We start from the raw sequence: 24,397 nt of genomic DNA, 5'->3' as shown, positions 1-24,397 counted from the left end.
CGCAGGCTCAGCGGCCATGGCTCACGGGCCCAGCCGCTCCGCGGCATGTGGGATCTTCCCGGATCGGGGCACGAATCTGTGACCCCTGCATTGGCAGGCGGACTCTCAACCACTGCGCCACCAGGGAAGCCCCTGTCTCTTATCATCTTGCTCGCTCTGTTGTTTCCATATCCCGTGTGCTTTATACATGGGTATTATTTGCCTGCCTCATAGTAATCTGAATTTGTCCACTTGCATAATTTTTAAAAACTTTCAAAAAATCCACCAATTATTCTATGGTTCCCTTCACTGTATTAGGTAAATAAGTAGATCTATTTTTTTTAGAAGTCACAATTTAGGTGCCATAAAATAATACAAAATTTGTCTATTTTCCTTCTCTCTATGCCCCCCCCCCCCAAAAAAGAAAGTAGACACAAATTCTGTCTGCTCTGGTTTTCTATGGCAACAGGCAACTGACATGTCAGAAGTGATTTAAATAGGGTCACAAACTGTGTCTGTAGGCTCGTTCCTCTCTCAAGGCAACTACGCATATTCATAAAATTTTTGTCTTCTGTCTGCTGACTCATGTCTAACTGCCTACTAGTAAATCACTTTTGATGTTTCTGATACTGGTCTGTTTCATCTTCATGTGTCACATATAATTTCTGGCACAATATTAATGACTTTTAAGAGTAGAAAGCACAGGTGGAGACTTTAGCAGGTAATTTGTCCCCAAATATACTCATATATTATATGTATATGAATAATGTATACATAAAGTGTGAATATTATATTATATATAATATATGCATATATATACACTACTAATAATTACTTTTTTTTGAGGTCAAGGTGGACTTTCAGATTGCACTGTATTGTCAGGATTATTATTTTACTCCTGGGATTACATGACATAGTGGTTTTGCTCTATGCTATTAGGTAAGTACATTGTACTTCTGGTATTAAATTTTAGAAAGAGGAAAATAAAATTGTGGTAGTAACATATCACAAAGATATCAACTTGATTGAGTCATTAACAGTTGTAAAGTATCTTAATGAAAAAATTTAAATGTCTGTTAATCCCCAAATAAAATAATCAATCCCCAAAGAAAATAGCAGTGAGAATTTTCATACCTGGATATTTTGCTTATTTTGTCTCTTTTTTTTTTTTTGCTTATAATTTTTTTTGTAATGAAAAGTTTTTTGTTTGTTTGCTTTGTTTTTGTTTTATGTAGTAAAATGTATTAAGCTCTTGCTTTTCTGCTTCTGAATTTTGAATTTGGGGATTAATGTACCTTGACAGGTTATGAAGGGATTTGAACCTCTTTTCCTAGTACTTGTGCTGTTTCACTATTTTACATTTAAATCTCTGATTCATTGGGAATTTATCCTTGTGTGCTGCATGAGGGACAGATCCAATTTTACTTTCTTTCTATATGGCTATCCAGTTACTCTAATACCACTTATTTAAATCTACAATTTTTGTACTGATTTTAGATGCCAACTTTATCATACACTACATTTTTATATGCAGTTAGGTCTATTTCTGTATTCTCTATACTATCAGTTTAGCTATTCATGTGCCAATGCCACACTTTTTTTTTTTATTACAAAGGTTTTTAAATAGGTTTTAATATTTGGTAGGACTTATACCACCTACATTACTCTAAAAACTCAATTTTCAGCGTTTTCCTCTCTATGTTTGCTTGTTTGTTCTTCGAAGAAATTTTATAACCAACTTTTCTAGTTAAAAAAAAAAAGGAAAAGAAAAAAAAAAAACCTGTTAGTATCTTTATTATTCTATAAGTTTGGTGTGCAATATTTTCATTGTGTTTCCTTTCTGAATATTTTCTAATTTCACTAATGATGTATTTGTTGACCCAAGGGCCACTTAAAAGTGTGATTTAAATTTTAATTATGTGAGATTTTTCAAAAATTTAGTTTAAAAATATTAACTTCTAACTTTATTGCATTGTGATTAGAAATATATTCAATGTGAAATCTTTAAAATTTATTAAGACCTACTTTAGGTCTCAATTTATGAAATGGTCACTCCTAGTGAAATGGTTCTCTATCCTGGATGGACCTTGGAATCGCTTGAGGAGTGATTTTCAGACACACTAAGGCCTAGAATCCACCCCAGACCAATGAAACCAGTATCACTGGGGGTAGAACACAAACATTTGTATTTTTAAAGAGCTCCTGGGAGATTTTACAGTGTACCTTGTTTGTTTGCTTTTTTTGTTTTACATGGTAAAATGTATTAAGCTCTTGTGATGTTCTAATTTTTGTAATGTTCTAAGTAAACTTGAAATAACTGTTTTTTCTTCAGTTACTGGATATAAGGGTTCTCTAAATTTCTTTCAGATTTAAATTGTCAGTTGTGTTGTTCAAATATAATATATCCTTAATGAATTTTTAAATGTTAAGTCTATGAAAAAACAAAAAGAAACATTTTAAAATCACCCATCTAGGAGCATGGAATCATCAGTTTCATTTTGTAATTAACAGAATTGTTCCGTGCTCTCTCTGTCTCTCGTCTATCATCTTATTATATTAAAATCATATACATTTAGTGTATGGAGGTTAAATACTCTATTTTAATTAAATTAGTGTCCTTCAAATATATTTTAACATGCATGTTTAATTAAGAAGTTCTAACATTGATCAAATTCTTAATTCTTTTTTATGCCAGTCGCCCTACAGTAGGGGGAATAGTTTAGTTCCATCTCACATTTTACCCTCAATTTAGACATTATTATAATTATTTCATGGTGTTAATGTTTATTTCTATTTATCCACATGCTTGCCATTTTCTCCACTCATTTCTTCTTGAATCTCTGTGCTGGATTGTCTATTTGCAATCAGTGGCATTTCTGTTCCTTTTTACACTTTCCCATGTTATTGCAGTGGCTGAAATCCTGGGAACCTTATTTTTAAGAATCCCTTGCCAGGAGGGTTCTGATTTCAGTTCCACCAATGAGACACATTTGTAGGTGATTTGAAAGTTAAAAGGAAGGCAAAATTCAGTTGTCATCTGGCAGAAGACCAGAGCATACTTCCTTAGAAGCAGCAGATCTTCTGAACCTTCTTCAGACTTTTATATTCTATTGCCTATCTCCAGCTTTGAAATTAAGGGGCAGCTGTGGCTTTGGAAGCTACTTTCTGCACTTTTCTAATTTCTGTGTTGCAGTCTCCACCCTTGAACTTTGCTCTCCTACCTCTTACAAAAATTTTTAAACTACAGAATTCCTTGTATTTAATTACTTCTCATTGAAATATTTAAAATAAATTCTTTTTCTCTGACTGATCCCTGACTACCCCAATTTGAGTCTTTCCTCCTCAGATAATTTTTCTTTTCCTGAAGTATACGTTAAAAAACTTCTAAGCTCCCTTCAGTTTTGCTTGACTGAAAATATCTACACTTTACCCTCTTTTTTGAACAATAATTTCACCTGGTATAGAATTCCAGGTTGACTATTACTTTTAGAATCTTGATAATGCCATTCTACTGTTTACTAGTTTCCATTGTTACTGTTGAGAAGTCAGATGTTTGTTAGTTTACTTCTCCTATTTTATGTGGTCTGTATTTACTTTCTGGCTAATTAAAAAAATCTTTTTCTTTTGTGTTTTGTACTTTTAAGTTTTATTAGAATATATTTAGGGCTAATTCATTTTATTTATGCTGATTTGGATTTATTTGCCTTACTGAATTTGAGGACTACTACCTTTTATCAATCGTATTATCTCTTTGAATATTGATTCTCCACCATTCTATTTATTATCTTTTTCTGGAATTCTGATTATATGCATTTTGTACCTTTTCATACTTTCCTCCACACTTCTTAATTTTAATCTCTCATATTCTCCATCTTTTTTCTTTATGGTGGAAGTTGGGGTGATTTCTTCAGATTTGTCATCCACTTTGCTAACTCTTCAACTCTGTCTAATCTGCTGTCTAGCTCACTGACTTTTAATTTTAGAGATTATATTTTTCATTTCTAGATGTTCTTCTCAGTTAACTTGCAGAAATACCTTGTCAATTCTGACAATTTCTGGTTTGTTGTTTCTTATCTCATTTTCAATCTTCTATTTATTTCTTTTAATATACATCACATACTTATACAGAATACTGTTTTTGATAATTTCATCATCTGTAGGTTTTCAAGAGTCTGATTCTGCAGTTTTTTGTTTCTGTTTTGTTCACAGCAATTTATTTCCTCATGTGTTTAGTAATTTTTGACTGTGAGTTCATGTTAATTGAAACTTTATCAATAGGGATATTTTGAGATGTGGTTTTAAAGTTTGTTTTCTTCCAGATTGTGTTGGTTTTTGGCAGATGTCTGGGCTCTCAAATTTAATTGTTTTAAATTTTTTAGCCTCATTTTTTATTCAGAATATACATAGTATAAGAATTCTGGTTCTAGGTCTATTTGAATATTGGCTTATGGCTAAGAATTTTTTTTCTTCCCCTTCTTCTTCTCCCCTTTCCTTTCTTCTCTGCCCCTTCCCTCCTCTGTCCTCTCTTCCTTCATTCCACACCCCTGCCTCGCCCCCAATTTTAAATTTCTTCCATTTTTCCCACTCAAAGCCAGGACAAAGGCAAGTATTACTCAAGCTGTTTCCCTCTGAGAAGTAGTTTACCCTCCAGTGGGTTACCCTGTGGAATCCTAGTTTTATGAAAGAGTTTCCAACCTGTTTTTTGCATCCAGTTTAATCCCAGGTTTTGTTTCACTAATGACACATTTCAACTCAGATCTAGGCTGTAGAGTTTGGAAAAATCCTCAGGGCAAACACCAGTTCTTAAAACTTTCTATCAGTAGAAGTTATTTTTCACTAGCTCAGGCATGCATTCAAATGTAGGTTTTATATTTTACCTAGTAGTTTAAGTTACATTCTCCCCAAAGAGTTTTCTACAAATGTTTAGTCTGCCATATTGCTAGAAATATAAGTTAGCAATAATTATTAAAATGAGATGCCAATCTGTTGTTAAAAGTGTTTGCAATGCCTAATTATAAAAGTATTGCTTACCATAGAGGAAAATTCTAATTTGGGGCTACAAATAATAGTGCATCATTTTTTATTATGCATCCCACAGAATTAGCACATGTGTAGCTGATTTTATTTTTTTACATGCTTATAAATTATTATAGTATAAATAGTATTTTATTTTTATAAACTTGATAGCTGACATTCCTTTTCTATTTCAGCTATAAAGTCACATATGGATTTTAAAGCATCTTTACGGCAGTGATTCTTGCTTTTTCTAGCTATAAGATAATACACATCAGTGTTTATGAGTGCTGATAAGATTCTGAATTCTATTCTTCTCTCATTAGTCCTGCTGTGATATGACTGCCTATTTTAAAACCACCCAAATAGTGACTGATTGCTATTATGAACAAAGAAGACTATTCATAGAAATAACCTTCCTTCTTGGCATTATGGGTAGCAACGGTGATGAAAAGCCATATACTATAACTGTAAAAGTCAGTCTTGCAGTGCACCCCAGTCATGGGCATTGAACTTTTCACTGGCTTGTTCATCATTTAACCACTTATCAGGCGTTCAACTCTGTCTCCTTTTCAGACAAAGCTATTTGACATTTCCAGGCAAAACACATCTTTTGCTTGCTATTCATTAGTGTCCATCAAAATGCACTTTTTTATATTAAAAAATAAGAATGTGCTGGGATGGAATGCCAGAAACAGGCTGTTTTTCTCGGTAATGGGCAAATGGCATCAATGGGACTTTCCAGGGCTGAACCCCATGTCTTTCAGAAGCTAAATGATTCATCTGACAAGATAATGAATTGGTTGCTTTTTTCTGGGAAGATGTGCAAAGAATATTTTTCCCCTGGATAAACAACTTAGAGAACATTCTGAAAGGATATGAAAAAAGAATAAATAAATATATAAATAAATAATCTAGTTTAACACAAATGGATTCCAGTCAGAAATGTGGATATGTAATACTTAGATATCCTGAAAAGAAATCTCCTCCTCGGCTGACATGTATTTGAGATAAGTATTATTACTGTGGCCAGAAAATTAGTTTTAGGTTCTATTTAGAATCTTATTGAGAGTTGGATGAAAAAAAATCACAGAATCACAGAAGTGATTTTGTTTTATGAAATTCACATCTTTATAATAATAATAATGTCAACTTTACTGACCCCTTCTTTTTGTGTTTATATAAAGAGCTAAATAGACATAACATGTGAATTTGGCTTAGGCATATAACCATACTCTTGTATCCTTACAAACCAATATTTGAGACAAGGGAATATTTTATAAACAGGATGCCCAACTTTGTAAATAGTTAACATTAGAATTTCTGTTATGTGGCATGATGAAGAAGAAGGTCATTATTATGTATGCCCAAGGGTACTGAGGCTCTATGTTAGAGTTTTGGGTAAGGCTGGGTTGGGTGATGTCTTACTTGTTCAGACTGCTATAACAAATACAATGGACTGGTGGCATATAAACAACAGAAATTCATTTCTCATCATTCTGGAAGTTGGAAGTCTGAGATCACTGTGCCAGCAGAACTGGGTTCTGGTGAGAGCTGTCTTGTTTTGCAGGATTCTTGCTGTATTTTCACATGGTGGAAAGAGGACAAGAGAGTTCTCTAGGTTCTCTTTATAAGGGCAAAAACTCCATGCATGATGGGGTCCACCTCCTAAAGATCCCATCTTCTGATAATGCCACATTGGGGGTTAGGGCTTCAAAACGTGAATTTTGAGGGAACACAAACATTCAGTCCATTGCAGGTGAGATGAGAGGACTGTGAAATGGTGAGAAAAGATTGCATTTTAGCATCAGAAAAACTTTCAGTTCCTTTATGTGAGTAATGGAGGTGGTGTGGTAATTGATTTTATGTGTCAACTTGACTGGGCCACAGGGTCCCCAGGTATTTGGTCAAAAGCTATTCTGGGCTCATGCAGCTCAATATCAGAAAAACAAACAACCCAATCCAAAAATGGGCAGAAGACCTAAATAGACATTTTTCCACAGAAGACATACAGATTGCCAACAAACACATGAAAGGATGCTCAACATCACTAATCATTAGAGAAATGCAAATCAAAACCACAGTGAGGTATCACCTGACACTGGTCAGAATGGCATCATCAAAAAATCTGCAAACAGTAAATTCTGGAGAGGCTGTGGAGAAAAGGGAACCCTCTTGCACTGTTGGTGGGAATGTAAATTGATACCGCCACTATGGAGAACAGTATGGAGGTTCCTTAAAAAACTACAAATAGAACTACCACATGACCCAGCAATCCCACTACTGGGCATATACTCTGAGAAAACCATAATTCAAAAAGGTACATGAACCACAATATTCATTGCAGCACTATTTATAATAGCCAGGACATGGAAGCAACCTAAGTGTCCATCGACAGATGAATGGATAAAGAAGATGTGGCACATATATACAATGGAATATTACTCAGCCATAAAAAGGAACGAAATTGAGTTATTTGTAGTGAGGTGGATGGACCTAGAGTCTGTCATACAGAGTGAAGTAAGTCAGAAAGAGAAAAACAAATACCGTATGCTAAAGCACATATATGGAATCTAAAAAACGGTACTGATGAACCTAGTGACAGGGCAGGGATAAAGACGCAGTTGTAGGGAATGGACTTGAGGACACAAGGGAGGAAAGGGAAGTTGGGATGAAGTGAGAGAGTAGCACTGACATATATACACTACCAAATGTAAAATGGATGGCTAGTGGGAAGCTGCTGCATAGTATAGGGAGATCAGCTCAGTACTTTGTGACCACCTAGAGGGAGGGGATAGGGAGGATGGGAGGGAGGCTCAAGAGGGAGGGGATTTGGGATATATGTATACTTATAGCTGATTCACTTTGTTGTACAACAGAAACTAACACAACATTGTAAAGCAATTATACTCCAATAAAGATATTTTTTAAAAAGTTAAATGCTTTTACATGACTCATATAATTGTTTTTTTAATGCCCTCTAGAAATTGTCTATGTTATAAGCAGAAACTCATTTTAACTGAAAATTACATCATAGCTAATCTTTCTGTGTGCACTTTGCAATAGTCTTTGTGCCAAAGCAATAAAATACAACAGATATGTAAAAAAACACAAAAAACAAAAAACAAAAAACTATTCTAGGTGTGTCTGTGAGGGTGCTTTTGGATGACATTAACATTTGAATCTGTACACTAAGTAAAACCGATTGCCCTCTCTAATGTAAGTGGTCATCATCCAATCAGTTGAAAGCCTGCCTGAATAGAACAAAAAGGCTGACCCTCCCATGAGTGAGAGGGATTCCTCCTGCCTGACTGGGCAGGGACATGAGCTCTTCCTGCCTTCAAACTTGAACCGAAACATTGCCTCTTCTTGGGTCTTCAGCTTGCAGCTTTCACACTGGAATTAATACCATCAGTCCTCCTGATTCTGAGACTTGCAGCCTCAGACTGGAACTATATCATTGGCTCTCTTGGGTCTCTAGCTCGCTGACTGGAGATCTTAGGAACTTCCCAGCCTCCACAATCATGTGAGCCAACTCCTTATAATAAATCTCTTTATATATATAAAATCGTTTTTAAAAAAATATATCCTGTTGTGATATCTATCTATATCTATCTATATCTATATCCTGTTGGTTCTCCTGGTATCTACCTCTGCCTGTCTTCTGTTGAGTGTGACAGAAACTAAAGGCATAATCAATAATATCACACTGCACTTCACACACAGAGACTGCAAAATCCACAGCATGCATTCTCCCCAATACAATAGGATGATGTTGATCATCCTAAACACATAATTCCTATTCAAGCCATGGCTCAGGTCAGAGGATAATGTAAATGCACTTAGAATAAAAAATCTACCTTTAAATTTTATTTATTAATAATTAACTTTTTTTGTTACTTCAAAAAGTTGAAGTGAGAATCAGTCGCTCACACAGCATCTGTATTTAGTGACTGCAGTCAATCAAATCCTTAATGTTTTTCAAGGAGAAAGAGCTTTTTAAAACCTGGCCTTGCCCAAGTTTAAAACTGTTGATTTTTAATAACTGCAAATACCAAAATCATCTTTACTCATTGAGAGTATTGTGAAATAACACTTTTAATAGAAAGTTATTTTATCATTGATATTTTCTAGTTATGTATAGAAACTCTGCTCTCTAGGATTCAAGATGTGGTACCACTAATACCCATGAAATCAAAACAGAAAGGCTTTGGTAAGTCCTCCATGGTACTGGAAATTAAGATTCCCAGTAATATTAGTCAAAAGTGACACTGGAACTTCCAGTGACCCTTTTAAGTTGCTCCATCAATACAGCTGGTTCTCCCTCAATCTTGAGGAGAAGTGTGGCCAGCCATAAAGCCAGAGCTTTAAACTAACTTGGGTCTACTCAGTTTTTCAATAATTCTCAAGTGACTTTGCTACCTATATTGCAAAATGAATAATCAGACATTCCAGAGAATAATCAATTCATGAGTACAAGAGTCTGAAATAGGACAGGTATGACTGGAACAGGGAGATGGGACTACAGGGAAGGAACTGTGTGTTGGGGAAGACAAAGTAAAACAGGTGGGAAGTATACAAGGCTGTGTCAAGGAGTTTTGTGTTTTTGAGCTATGACCCATTTTCTGCGTAATTGAAATGTTTGCATTTTCATATTTCAGAAGAGTGAAAGTACTATACTGGCTTAAGAAGAATACATCCCTAAAAATGTTAGTTATGGCTTCCACTTCAGTCCTTTGAAAACCTGTGTATCACCCTGGTTGTTACAAAAAATTAAATATACTAAAATAAATGCTAGAAAGAGAGATCAGTTCAGAAGGTTAAGATGTTGATTAAAAATGAGTGTATTGGTGGGTGCGAGGAAAAATTTCCACTCAGGGATCTGAGTCTTTTGCAGTCTGATCTTGGCAGAGCTGACCTATGATTACAGGCAAACTAATTAACCTTTTTGTGCCTTGGCTGCTTATCTGTGGAGTAAAGATAACAATGACTCACTAACAGGACTCACTAACAGGACTCACTAATGACTCACTAACAGGACTGTAAATCATCTGTAAACACCAACAGTTATAGAAATAATATAATTACTTACCCCAGTTGTGAGAGTCTAATCTTTACTTCAGAGTTTAAGTACCTTCCCTCTGCCTAAATAATATGTCAGCCTTAATTTTTGTCAAACTTTTTTTCTTTTTGTATGTGCAGTAGAGTGAGCTTGTGTTTATTTTCATATATAGTCAAATATATGCTTATTGAAAATGCACTTTCTGATGCCTATTGTTCAACTCTTTCTGATGCCTATTGTGCTAACCTAATTGGTCCTAGATTATCATGGTGACACCTATTGGCAGCACACAGTTTAATACAGTAGAGCTGCTGAGAGAGAAGTGGGAATGGGGGGTCAGGGGGAGAAATAGGTACTTTTAACTTCTTTATAAATGACAACTCTTCTTGCCTATTAAATAAGAAGAGTACACTTATCGCAATTACATTAACTATAGTCAAGCAATTCAAATTGGATCAGCAGGCACATAAACATGCTAAGAAGTGGCCAAATGAAGGAGCTTCTCGTTGGGTTTTATTGTGGATTCACTGATTCACACTGACATTGCCATCTCCTTTGTGATATTTCCAGTAATTTTGTAGGAAGTATTTATATAACTGTATTCCTTCAGTGGCAAAAAGATTATCTGCTTCTGTAATTATTCTTGGTTATTATACCACACTTTCTTTAGCAGATGAAAGGAAATAATAATCAATCTTCTGGAACAATAAAATGTTTACAGAATTGGAATAGCCATTTCTTGATGAATTCAGAGAAGAATCATACATTCTCTTCAAGTCCTTTTTAAAAAATTCATGCCTAGTAAATATGTAAGCTGTTTTCAAGCTGATACTAATGACTCAGACATGTGACTACAATGTTTTTGTTGGTGTGCTATGGCCTATGGACAAATGGCTGCCTAGAGATCCTGGTTAGTGGCCATGGCAGGCTGGTAAGGAACAATGAACTGGACAGAAACAACCTTTTAGTTCCGGCCCAGGTCCCTTGTGTTATGTGACTATTGTAGTTCTCCGACCTTTGCTCAGCTAAAGTGGGGGATGGGTGTTTGAATTTTTGAGTGCAGTATTATGTGTTTTATTGAGTTCTCACCTGACCAGGCCTTCGTTCCCATTCCCCATTTCCTTCTGCTCTGGCTTTGTTCCAGTTGATTCTGCTGGATTTTTAGAGTCAGGGTTTGTGGTCTTGTCTTCAAGTGTATTTTTCTCACAGATTTTATCTATGGGAAAGAAACAACATATAGATAGAAGAATATATGCCACTTTAAAAAAAAATAATTAATTAATTTATTTTTGGCCGCATTGGGTCTTTGTTGCTGTGAGCAGGCTTTCTCTAGTTGTGCAAGCAAGGGCTACTCTCCGTTGCCCTGCGCGGGCTTCTCATTTTGGTGGCTTCTCTTGTTACAGAGCATGGGCTCTAGGTACGCGGGCTTCAGTAGTTGTGGCACATGGGGTTAGCTGCTCCACGGCATGTGGGATCTTTGTGGACCAGGGACTGAACCCCTGTCCCCTGCATTGGCAGGCGAATTCCCAACCACGGTGCCACCAGGGAAATCCCTATATGCCACTCTTAATACAGCTATATTGGGCAACATAAGTTACAGAGATGCTGCTTGTTTTTCCAGAATAGTTTTCTCAGGAACACCTCCCCTAGGATTCCTCTAAACAAAGTATGACCTTATGCAGGAGGAGTTAACCTGCAGACACCTTCACACTGATGAAAAAATATGCTTAAATTTGGTGTATTGTGCAACAAAAGTTTCACATGGTATATTTCTTTTTGACATTAGCAAGGCTGAGATTAATAAGGAGCCATTATTCATAAGGCATTTTTGACTCTGCTAAAGTATAATTTATGGCTGAAATTGATGCATCATAAAATTCAGAAAAATAAAATAGGCAGAAATGATGTCATTGACATTATTTTCAAATTTTGCATTCTAATTTTGTTTTTTGATAAAAATCTTTATTTTTCCTTTGATCATCTTCAGCTGTGATATCTTTTCTGAAGAAGCAATGCAAACTAATACGTACTAGCTTCATTTTCAGTACAAGGATTCAATTTTTTCCTTCAAACCTACAAATACAATTTCCAATTAATATAGTTTAAATTGTAATTTACCCAGAGAATAATCAATTCACTGCTAAATATTTGGATTTTAGAGAAGACTTTAATGAAAATAAATTAATTAATATAAAAAGAAAATACAGAGGGAGCAAAGAAATACCATGAACTGAACACAATTTAATCCATTATCCACAGTTTCTAATTTATTTTTAATTGGATGTACTGTGCTTAGAAAGTTGAAATGAAGGCCCAAATCATAATTCTTATTTTATTGTAGTACATTATAATTTTTAAACCTTAAGCCAACATAGTATCGAAAGTCTGGGCTTACAAAACTGATAAATCAGGGGATGATCACTTACTTTACAAAAGTTTTCACCATACAAGTCCTTTAATATGAAAATTTCTATGATCCATCTAAAAGTTTTCAATATACTGAACTTTTCAGGAACATGTTTCAAGAATAAAGTGAATCATAAAGTCAAGTCATTACTTACCATTTAAAAAAATTTATGAATAAGAAAGAATAAACCCCTGAATTTCCCAAGACAGTTTTCTTCATTTTGCATCTCTTATCTACCTTTATTTTGGAATTATACTAATTTTGGCTGGAAGATAGGAAACACACACTTTCCATATGTCATTTTTTACTAAGAGGATTTTGATAGAAATGAGAGAATTTTCCCTGTGTATTTGGATCAAGCTATATTTTTCCATTTCTTTTATCTACCCCCCCCAATCACTTTTCAGATTTTTGACATTGTTCCCTGTATTGCTGCCTAAGAAAGTGATAGTCAAATCTTTTTCCTATATCTACAAATATTGGGGGCAATCACTGTACGATATTTTAAAGCAGAGAGTTCTTAACCTCTGGCCATGGATGTCCTGTACAATCATGGATTGGAACCCTTGAGACTGTATGCTGTATATGCATTTTTTCCATGGAGAAGATCTAGGGTTAACATGAGCTCCTTAAAGGAGTCTGACCAAAAAAAATGAGCCATTTTGTGCATGTATACATTTCTAGGGACACCTGTCCCCAAAAGAATATTAGGATTTAAATAGAGCATGAAAAAATGAGTAAAAGAAAAAACCCTCCTGAATATAAAACTGGCAGAATCTGTAAAACAGAGTATTCCTTAAGAGGCTTTTAGTGACTGTTTCTTATAGAGGCACATGAGTATAAGCTGCTTCATCCTCTTCCATCTCTCATTCAAGCCACAGCATAGGTATTACATTTGCTGTGTTACTTTTCTGCTAGTACCAATTACATGACCAATTGTTTTGCAATAGTTCTTTTCTTCCATTCTGATAAGTAATCTTTGTTTATTCTCATAACATTTGGATTAAACTAACTTTAAGTAGATCTTCACACCTTACCAGGTCTCCTCTAGACATTACCAAGCCCTTCTAAAATGATGCTCTATTATGACAAATCTAGGCTATTTTAGAAGTTAATTATAGCCTAATTTGCTTTGTGGATAAGCATTTTATTATAAAATAAATCTTCTATCATAGCTTTTTTTTAAAATCACAATGCCTCATTTTGGTTTTTTTTAAGAAATAATTTTTTCTCAAATAATTACTTGCCATACACAAATATTGGCTGAAGGTTCTGAGAATGGGCGTTTGAAGACCCTGCACACTTTTAAGGCAACTGAATTAACTTCAGTGAGATTATTTAGCACAGCGAAGGCAGCTGCCAGTGGATAAACACAGGAGAAAAGGCTCACATAACCAAACTGCAGGAATAACTCTAAGTAATCATCAAAGGTGCCCAAGTAAGTTCCCATTTCCTTTTCCAGAACGACCTGTTCATATAATGTAGCATCGATGTCTGCCTTTAAAACCTGCACCTTCCTCTTCACCTGCACATGCTGCTTCTTTTGGAACCAGTAAGAAAGAAGAGATTCTACAATTTGGTTAAGGATCTGAGAGGTAATCAGGAGAGTTGCCAAGCTCTGACGCAAAAGCTTCATATCCCTCAGGACAAAGGCAATGTAGAAGAGTGAGGCAAAGCAATTTAAAAAGTTGAACACTAACACTTTCAGAATTAGGTGATTCTGGTAGGCAGATTCCAATCTGTGATTCTCCCATGAAGTTAAAAACTCCCATGAAGATGAGAAACCAGTTATTTCCATTCTTGGATTCAAGGCAGAACAACTTGAAAAAATACCCATGAGGACTTAAAACAAAAGGACCTCCATCAACTATAGTCAGTATGGGTGTCTTTAATCCATGCAGCATATTATTTGTTTGTGGGAACAGATGGTCAGATTGTTTGTATCATCCTCATCATGAAAGAGAAATCTAAAATACATGGCAAATCTTCCTTTGGTATCTGGGTAAAGTTTTGTGAACTGCGCATGGTACTTCCCAGCTTCACACATGGACAGCAGGATTCCCTTTTTTGCAGCTGCCCAAATGAATAGAATAAGTCTTTCTGCCAACTGTGCTCTTTGCACATTGTGTAGCAATTGCCAGATCACATCAGTGCACTTGGTCAAATTCTGACCTGGAATGTGTGCCCGTGGCAGGTATCAAAGTGTTCTGATATGGTTGCTTTTATTGAATGTGCAAGAGTGAGTACTGAGTTTGCTCTCCACACACCTGGCTGATTCTGTCTCCAGCCTGGCAGCATCTCACTCTGGGCCTCTGTAATACACTTTCAGACTGTTTGACCCCCTGGTACTGCACATGGTAGAGGCCTGCACAGGTGTGAAACACATGCTTTCCTCTTTAAGAGAGGAAATAATTGATACAGAAAGCCATTAACCTTCCACATTTTATCAGTGTCACTAAATAATTGCTGGAAAAGGAGGGATTCAAAGAAAGAAATTAATTTGGGAATAAGGTTGTTAATTAGGCATTGGTTCAATTGCCCCTTTTTTGGATGAATGTAAAAAGAAGACCTAAAAATGCTTTCATTGGTTGGAATACCTTGTGCAGGTGATGATATCACTTAGTTAAATTTCTAATTCTTAAAACACCAAATACATTGTGGGCTCTGGCTCAGAAACAAATCTCCTTTTATTAGACACCAACAATACCTGAGTGCTAGATGTTAGATGAATTAATAAAGACTAAGTCTGAGTACTTTTACTAGATGCATAAATGATACTATTATTTTCATCTTAATGAATGAACATTTGGAGTTAAAAATGAATAACACAGTTTAAGAATTGTATGATTAATGATTATTTTCTGGCACCCAAGATTGTATTTTTGACTCAGCTTGTGATTAATTTTGTAGTTGCTAGAATATATGTTTTCTTAGAATGATTTTAATTACAGCACCTTGATCACACTTGAAATTTTATTACATCTTTGTAGATTGTCAAATGACATGGAGGAAGTTGACAAATATTGTAGCAGTGCATACACAATGGAATCTGATGGAGTGCCTTAAATGCCATAGCATAGAAAAATGGAGTACTTTATACTAAGAAGTGCTCATGCAATCTATAAAAATCTAGAAGGAATCAGAGTAGGTGAGAGTTCTGGAAACCATCCTATTAGAAGAATAGTTGAGGAACTTATGTTCTTTAGCTAAGGTATTGAAGACTAACTAGCAACGTAGCAGTTATTTGCAATTCTTTGAAGGGCTGTTACGTAGACAGGAAAATAAAATTATTTCATGTATTCCAGAAGGCATAAGAGGGATCCATCAATGGGATTTACAAAACAGAAAAACAAACAAAACCCCAAACATTCTAACAACTCAACTTGTCTAACTCTGAAACATACATTTTTGTGAGGCAGCAAAAACCCCATTGCTGGAGGTGTACAGGCAGAAGCCTGTGCCAAGAGAGCTAGGATGGGATCCTTGAACCTAGTCAGAGGTTAGAGTTCCTCCAGGCAGCCCTAACATGCTAAAAAGTCCTGAAGGAATTTTTACATTTAGGCAGATTTTGCTTTAAGGTATATCATCACAAGTAAAGAAATGAATAACTGTAAAGCAAAAAGAATACAGATCCATCTAAGGTAACTTTGGTACTGTGTCAGGATCAAGGAATCCTGTCCTTTCTCAATGGCATGATTGGTTTCAGAGACCTTTTGTTGGGATTAATTCATCTAGAAAATGCATTTCACATACAGGTATTAAGGAATGTGGTGAGTTACTGGTGCTGGCTACCGAAGAGAGAGCTCTAATCCTAACCACTAATTCTCTGGGTGACTCTGGATAAGTCGCTTTTCTGTAACAGTTTCCTCATCCATAAAATGAGGAATACTTTTGTCATGGGGATTTCTGTGAGGAGTAGATAAAGACTCCATTTGAGAAAAATGCAATATAAATACAAAGCGTTCCACCAGCCAGACTAGGGCAAATTAAAATGATCTTTTTTTTCCAAAAATATACATTAACTCCTTCAGATCTACACAGCATTGATGTATGTGGGGCATACAGGAACTTCTATTTACTTAAAAGAGTTACAGGGGCCAGGAAAGCAGAATGCGATTTCCTACAAATCAGATACATTCTTTAGCAGAAAGAAGACTAAAAACACAGAGTTTGATGTAATTGAATTATGCAAATATATTTAAATCATGCAAACTGCAAAAAAAAAGGCATTTTATCCAAAAAAAAAAAAAAAAGAAAAAAGAAAAAATGTGAAAACACCCACTTTGGTGAGTCTCAAGTTTTTAGTTTAAAAAATAAGTGGACACTGAGGTATTTTATCATAGTCTCCTCTTCTGTTTGATATTTAAAACAGTGTATGATTTCTCTGCCTAACTTCTCCTTTTAGCTGATATTGCTCTCTCCATCTCTGCTGTATCACATTCAGGAATGGTTTCTGATTGTGCGCACAGCTGGGCACCTGACCTGAAGAAGGTAATGATCCATGCTGGCTAGTGACCGATATATATGGTCACCGTGAAGACTCTGCCCCGTGGGAACAATGGTTGTTATCTAAGTCAGGTAGACTGCTCTCTCTGGAATATGGACTGGGAAAAGAGTAGATGGAAAGAGAGCAGTCCAGAGTAGATATATAGAGAGAAACACAACAGTCTTGAGAAATGAAGCCATGTTGACTGTGAACAAGAGTCAGAGACAGTAATTAGCTCCTACAGCTGCTTCCATCCCCTGAAAACTTTTTCAGTTCCAGTTATCCACAAGTTTTCTTACGATGAGCCCTTGCCACCCAAGGTGCCCTGATTATGCCTATGTCCCTTGCCAACTCAGCATGGTTGGGAATTTTCTTCATCATTTCAAACTGTAAAGCCCATGTTACTTATCTTTTTTCTAGACTAAGTTTTCAGAAATTTCACATGCCAAGTTTATTCATTTCTCATTTCTTTTGTATTATCACATTAGGTATTAGTTTTGAATGAATATTTCTTATTGAGTTCTATAATTCTAATTGTATACTGTATAAGACTTTCTTTTGGGATGAAGTAGAGAAACATGCTTGAGTAATTTTGATTAAAAGTTTCATTCATTTTTTTTGTTGATGTAGTTTCTATATTCCCACTTTAACCCTTGGCTGGTGAATAGGACCAATAGTCACAAAGTGGACTATACTGCTAAAATTAGCCATAGTAGTTCCCCTCATGCCTGCCAGTCAAGCTGTTTGCTTTTACATAGGGAAGCCTTTACTGATACTTGTAAATTAAATTTCAGTAGACAGTCTTCCTATTTTCCTATTCTACATAAGACAAGTTAAGTTGAATAAATTGTTACTACCAAGGACTAAAGAGTAGTCTCTTGTTTAAACAAGCTAGGATTTTCCCTCCTTTTTTCTGTCTATATTTAAAAATATAATTTATTTTTTAGAGCAGTTTTAGCTCTAGAGCAGTTTTTGTTTGTTTGTTTTTTAGCTCTCTGGATGTCTCTCAGACTAAGATTTGGCTGAGATGCAGGCTGGGTCAGTTTGGATAGATGGTGGGGGACTGGCAAGGCCTGGGATGCCTCTGCAAACCTGGAACTGTGCTGAACCTGGCACGCTGGGATCTTGGCTGTGGAGAGCTATTTGGGTCAGAAGGTGCAGGGAGGACCCCACACTTGTAGTCTGTTTGCAACACAAAGTTTGGGCTGGAGAGCATGACTGGAAAAGAAGGGAAGACTAAGAGGTTAACTAAAAACATCTTGTCGAGGGCTGTCAATGTCCACAGGTTTTAACTACATGGAGTACCTGCATGTGGTTGGTTAGAGGCCACAGAATGGTAGTTTGGGCTAAATTTGACAAGAATTCAGTTTTCTTTCGATGATGTAAAATAAGGGAATAGTTAAACATTAAAAAGTCAACGTTTAAATACTGGGAAATTTCAAGTTAAGATTTGTATTTTCAGTCTCTCTAGAATGAAGATGAAATGTCTGGCAGCACTTAACCCTCTTCCCTGCATGACAGCGACTGGTCGCAGCTGAGTGACCTCTGGCTCTTTAGACAGGGCATACGTGATCCTAGTTTAAGCTATCTGATTTCTATCAACATTGGAATTTACCAACCTTGATGCTAAATGCTTTATGTATATTAATTAAATTCATACCCACAACCTAGTGATGACAGTATTATCCTTATTTTATACATGAGCAAGCTAAGAGTCAGAGATGTTAAATATCTTGACCAACTAAAGTCACACAAAACGAGTTAAGTAGCAGAGTAATAATTTGAATTCAGGGGTGTCAAACTCTGTTTTTTCTAGTACAAAATACTGCCTTTAGTATTAATTGTATGATTGTTTGGACTGAAAATTTCATTTTCTTAATTGTGATTTTGAAAGTATGGAGTATTTTAAAGCCATATATGTTAGTTTTCTATTTCTGTAGCAAATTACCACAAATTTAATGGCTTAAAGCAACACAGATTTATTCACTTACAGTTCTGTAAGTCAGAAGTCTAAGACAAGCTGCATTCCTTCTGGAGGCTTTAGGAGAGAATCTGTTTCCTCATCTTTTCCAGCTTGTAGAGTCTGCCTGCATTCCTTGGTTCATGGTCCCTTCCCCCATCTTCAGAATGCATCAATCCAACCTCTGCTCCCATCATCCCATCTCCTTCTTCTGCTTTTGGCCCTTTTGCCTTCTTCTTATAAAGACCCTTTGACTACATTGAGGCCCCCTGGATAACACAGAATAATCTTACCATCTTGAGATCTTTAATATAATCACATCAGCAATTTTTTTTCCATGTAAGGTAACAAATTCATAGGTTTGGGGAGTTGGGGTATGGATACCTTGAGGGGCATTATTGAGCTTACCAAGCCATACTAGTTATGGGCACCTAACTTTGATCCACTTCCACACAAATAGAGTCACTTTACGGCATCATAAATCACTAGGTAAGTCATTTACATATCCTATGCTGGTACCAAAACATTAATTTAAAGAAACATTTAATGTAATATAAGTGAAGTGGAAGCCTAAGAAAAATGATTGTAAGTTATCTTTATTTGAGTCAAAAATATGTTGCGTTCTTCATTTCTATGGCAGATATAAATTAAAACAGGCGCTGCAGAAGATAAGAGTTCTATAATCAGAAATCAACAAACTTCACAGAAATCAACATCTGCAGATATTATGACATTGCACCTGCATGTTTTAAAGTAAAGAACACAGAAATACCAACCATGTAAAAGAGACTATATTTAAACAGTAATAATTTTGCTTTTTCAAAACAAAATATCTCAAATATAACTGTTATTCCTATTAAAGTTTCTGAAGACATGCTAAGTCTGCAAATTTAAATGAAACTATTTTTTTTCCTTCCCACTCAAATAGCTCCTCTATTAAATGAAGTATCCATGAAAGAGCTTTTATTACCAGCCAGGAAAAATTAAGATTACAAACACACTTTGAATAGAGTATAACAAGAATAAGAATAAACTTATAATCCCAAAGATGTGATTCTTGGTTTCATGCCATCAAGGTGGCATTTTTATGTGAGAACTACAGATTTGAAACCATCACTATTATAAAATAACTCATAATATTAAAATCTCATCAAAAAAATAAAGTACTTAGGAATGAACCTGATCAAGGAGGTGAAAGATTTATATGCTGAGAACTATAAAACATTGATAAATGAAATTGAAAGTGATTTAAAGAAATGGAAAGATACATCATCCTCTTGGATTGGAAGAATTAACACTGTTAGAATGGCCATATTACCCAAAGCAACCTACAGATTTAGTGTGATCCCTATAAAATTACCCATGACATTTTTCACAGAACTAGAACAAATAATCCTAAAATTTATATGAAACCATAAAAGACCCAGAATTGCCAAAGCAATCTTGAGGAAAAAGAACAAAGCAGGAGACATAACCCTCCCAGACTTTAGACAATACTACAAAGCTACAGTAATCAAAACAGTGTGGTATTGGTACAAAAACAGACATATGAATCAATGGAACAGAAGAGAGCCCAGAAATAAACCCACACACCTACAATCAATTAATCTTCCACAAAGGAGACAAGAGTATACACTGGAGAAAAGACAGTCTCTTCAGCAAGTAATATTGGGAAATTTGGACAGCTGCATGTAAATCAGTGAAGTTAGAACATACCATCACACCATGCACAAAAATAAACTCAAAATGGCTTAAAGAGTTAAATATAGACACAACACCATAAAACTCCTAGAATAGAACATAGGAAAAACATTCTCTGACAAAAATCATACCAATGTTTTCTTAGGTCAGGCTCCCAAGGCAATAGGAATAACAAAAATAAACAAATGGGACCAAATCAAACTTTTATACAGCAAAGGAAACCATAAACAAAACAAAAAGACAACCTACAAGACTGGGAGAAAATATTTGTAAACAATGTGACTGACAAGGGCTTATTTTCAAAAATATACAAACAGCTCATACAACTCAATAATGAAAAAACAAACAACCCAATCACAAAATGGGCAGAAGTCCTAAATAGACATTTCACCAAAGAAGGCATACAGATAGCCAATAGGCACCCAGAAAGATGCTCAACACTGTTAATTATTAGAGAAATGAAAATCAAAACTGCAATGAGGTATCACCTCACACCAGTTAGAATGACCACCATTTAAAAGTCTACAAATAACAAATGCTGGAGAGGGTGTAGAGAAAAGGGAAAACCCTCCTACACTGTTGGTGGGAATGTAAATTGATGCAGCCACTATCGAGACCAGTATGGAGGTTCCTTAAAAAGCTAAAAATAGTATGATCATATGATCCAGCAATTCTGGAAATAATGAAAACACTAATTCAAAAAGATACATTCACACCCTAATGTTCACAGCAACACTATTAACAGTAGCCAAGACATGGAAGCAAACTATGTCTACAGATGAATGGATAAAGAAGATGTGGTATATATACACAATGGAATACAGCTCAGCCATAAAAAAGAATGAAATAATGCCATTCGCAGCAACATGGAGGGACCTAGAGATTACCATACTAAGTGAAGTAAGTCAGAAAGAGAAAGACAAATACCGTATGGTATCACTTATATGTGGAATCTAAAATATGACATAAATAAACTTACTTACAAAACAGAAACAGACTTACAGACGTAGAGAACAAACTTATGGTTACCAAAGGGGTAAAGGGCTGTGGGAGGGATAAATTAGGTGTTCAGGATTAGCAGATATAAAGTACTGTATATAAAATTGATATATAACAAGGTCCTACTGTATAGCACAGGGAACTATATTCCATATCCTGTGATAAACCATAATGGAAAAGAATATGAAATATTCTGTATTTTTGTATAAATATGTATCACTTTTCTGTATACCAGCAACTAACACAACATTGTAAATCAACTATACTTCAATAAAAAAATTAAAATAACTCAAAATAAAACAGAATTATAGTTTGAATTATCTTGACAATTCTGTGTTTTTTTCTTCCTTTGGATATACAGAGTTGATTTCCACTGTAGGGTGTTTCTCTCTTCCTCAATACCTCCATTTGTTAACCAACAGTTCATTGTATGCAATGAAAATTCTTATATGATATACAGAAGAACCTTCTACTCCTTTTGAAAAATCTGAAGATTAAATAATGCTGTTGGTAAAAAGATGTCAAGAGCTGGAGAAGGTGTGGAGAAAAGGGAACCCTCCTACACTATTTGTGGGAATGTCAGTTGGTGCAGCCACTGTGCAAAACATTATGGAGATTCCTCAGCAAACTAAAAATAGAATTACCATTTGATTCAGCAATCCCACTCCTGGGCATATATCCAGACAAAACTATAATTCAAAAATATATATGCACCCCTATGTTTATAGCATTATTCACAATAGCCAAGACATGAAAAAAACCTAAATGTCCATTGACAGATGAATGGATAAGGAAGATGTGGTACATATATACAATGGAATATTAGCCATAAAAAGAACGAAATAATGCCATTTATAGCAACATGGAGGGACCTAGACATTATCTTACTAAGTGAAGTAAGTCAGAAAGAGAAAGACAAATGCCATATGATATCACTTATATGTGGAATCTAAAGTATGACACAAATGAGCCTATCTATGAAACAGAAACAGAATCAGGGACATAGAGAATAGACTGGTGGTTGCCAAGGGGGAGGGAATGGGAGAGGGATGGATTGGGAATTTGGGATTAGCAGATACAAACTGGCATATATAGAATGGATAAACAAAGTTCTACTGTATAGCACAGGGAACTATATTCAATATCTTATAAACCATAAAGGAAAATAATATGAAAAAGAATGTGTATATATATAACTGAGTCACTTTGCTGTACAGCAGTAATTAACACAACATTGTAAATCAACTGTACTTCAATAAAAAAATAAAAAAGAGAAAGAGACAACAGGAATCAGAGACTACATGTATAGATAGCTATTTCAAGCAGTCTTACTCTAAAGGAGAATATGGGAATGAGGCAATAGCCAAAGAGGAAGTGGAATCAAGAGAGGTGTCTTTTGGTTGATGTTTTGTTTTTGTTGAAGTGGGAGGGAAAAAAATGTCAAGAACACATTTTTTTTATTATATTCTCTTGGTATAGGAGTCTTACTGTCTGTGGAAGTAATATATGTGTGTGAACTTTTATCAGAAATGGAGCCTTTATGATTATTAAATGCTTCTCTTTCAGTGATACATCATTGTAAACATTCTAAATCAGATAATCTAACAATTGAAGAGCCTAGTTTTAGTAATCAGTTAGGAGGTAATATTAAACTGCATTCATGTTGAAAAACATTGCAGAACATTTACTTTCTTTTTCTTTCTCCTCAGGTAAGTAAATGATGACTGTTTGGAAGACACTATTTTGCTGTCTTCTTGGCTGAGATGAAAATGCAAAAGAAAGTGAAAAAAACCAGCTGATCTCTATAGACACAGTAAGTATTCTCTACATTCTAATCAGAACAATAAAAACCTAGATCTGTACTTCCAAATAAATAAGTAAATAAATAAATAAAATCAAGAAAACTAAAGTGAATTTTCTTCCCTTGTTTTTTAAAATATATTGTTGAAAGCGGGTAGAGAGGAGATCATGAAAATAGAAATATGAATTATTTACAAAAATAGATCTATATCTTTATAATGTTACCCTCCAAACTGGGAACGTATTATTTTCCTCCAGTTATTCAGGATTATTCTACATTTCTCTGTTAAATTGTTATTTTCTTCACATAGGTTCTTTGTTTTTCTTTTAAATAAGAGCAGTCAAGTATAATGACAATGGGACCATTTCTTCAGTATTTGATTGTGGGGATATTCCTATAGAGAAATTTGTTTACTTACAACCTTTCTTGTGATTTGCTTCTTTATTTACAATCTTGCTTGTAATTTTCATGTGTTTCTTATTTTTCCTCCTTAGAGAGAGAAATTCTGGCTAGCAAAAACTCAATTGTGCTTCAGCCCCAAAATTTGTTCTAGTAAAAATTATCATACATTTACCTTTGTCTAATAGATGAAAAGCAAAAACATTTACTCTAGCTTTGTAACAATAATTGTATGTTTTCATTATTTAACAGTAGCATATTCTGTTCTAGTGATTCTTCTATCACTTTTATGTTTTCTTAGTGATAATGTAGTGTTAATACTCAGGAGAAATAGGAGAGGAGCTGGTAATAGATTTCATTAGATCCTACCAAGTCAGATGAAGTAATTTAGATTTTGTCCTGCAGGGAATATTGAGGCACTTAAGGCTCTTTAGAAGAGACTAACAGAGACGTGAGATCAAAATAATGATTAATGGAAAGTAATCTGCTAATACTGTTGGGGCTGGATGAAAAGGGGAGAGATTGGGTGAAAGAGTCCTAATCAGAAGAGATCACTTAGAGCCTGGGAGTCGTGTAGGCATGAGTTACTA

The 24,397-nt window shown here is 35.1% G+C and overlaps 1 protein-coding gene across 1 annotated transcript in view; it reads right to left on the bottom strand.

Moving 5' to 3' along the window:
• Positions 1–24,397, bottom strand: part of CNGB3 (cyclic nucleotide gated channel subunit beta 3) — a 150,192-nt gene that overhangs the window by 121,466 nt on the left and 4,329 nt on the right. The window contains exon 3 of the mRNA XM_007461739.1: positions 11,144–11,270. Within this exon, the coding sequence (XP_007461801.1) occupies positions 11,144–11,270 (127 nt within the window). The remainder of the gene's footprint in view (positions 1–11,143; positions 11,271–24,397) is intronic.

Source organism: Lipotes vexillifer, unplaced genomic scaffold (genome assembly GCF_000442215.2).
Source record: "Lipotes vexillifer unplaced genomic scaffold, Lipotes_vexillifer_v1.1 scaffold163, whole genome shotgun sequence".
Classification (NCBI taxonomy): Eukaryota; Metazoa; Chordata; class Mammalia; order Artiodactyla; family Lipotidae; genus Lipotes; species Lipotes vexillifer.
The sequence above is the reverse complement of the archived record's forward strand: the minus strand, read 5'-3'. Positions and strand labels throughout refer to the sequence as shown.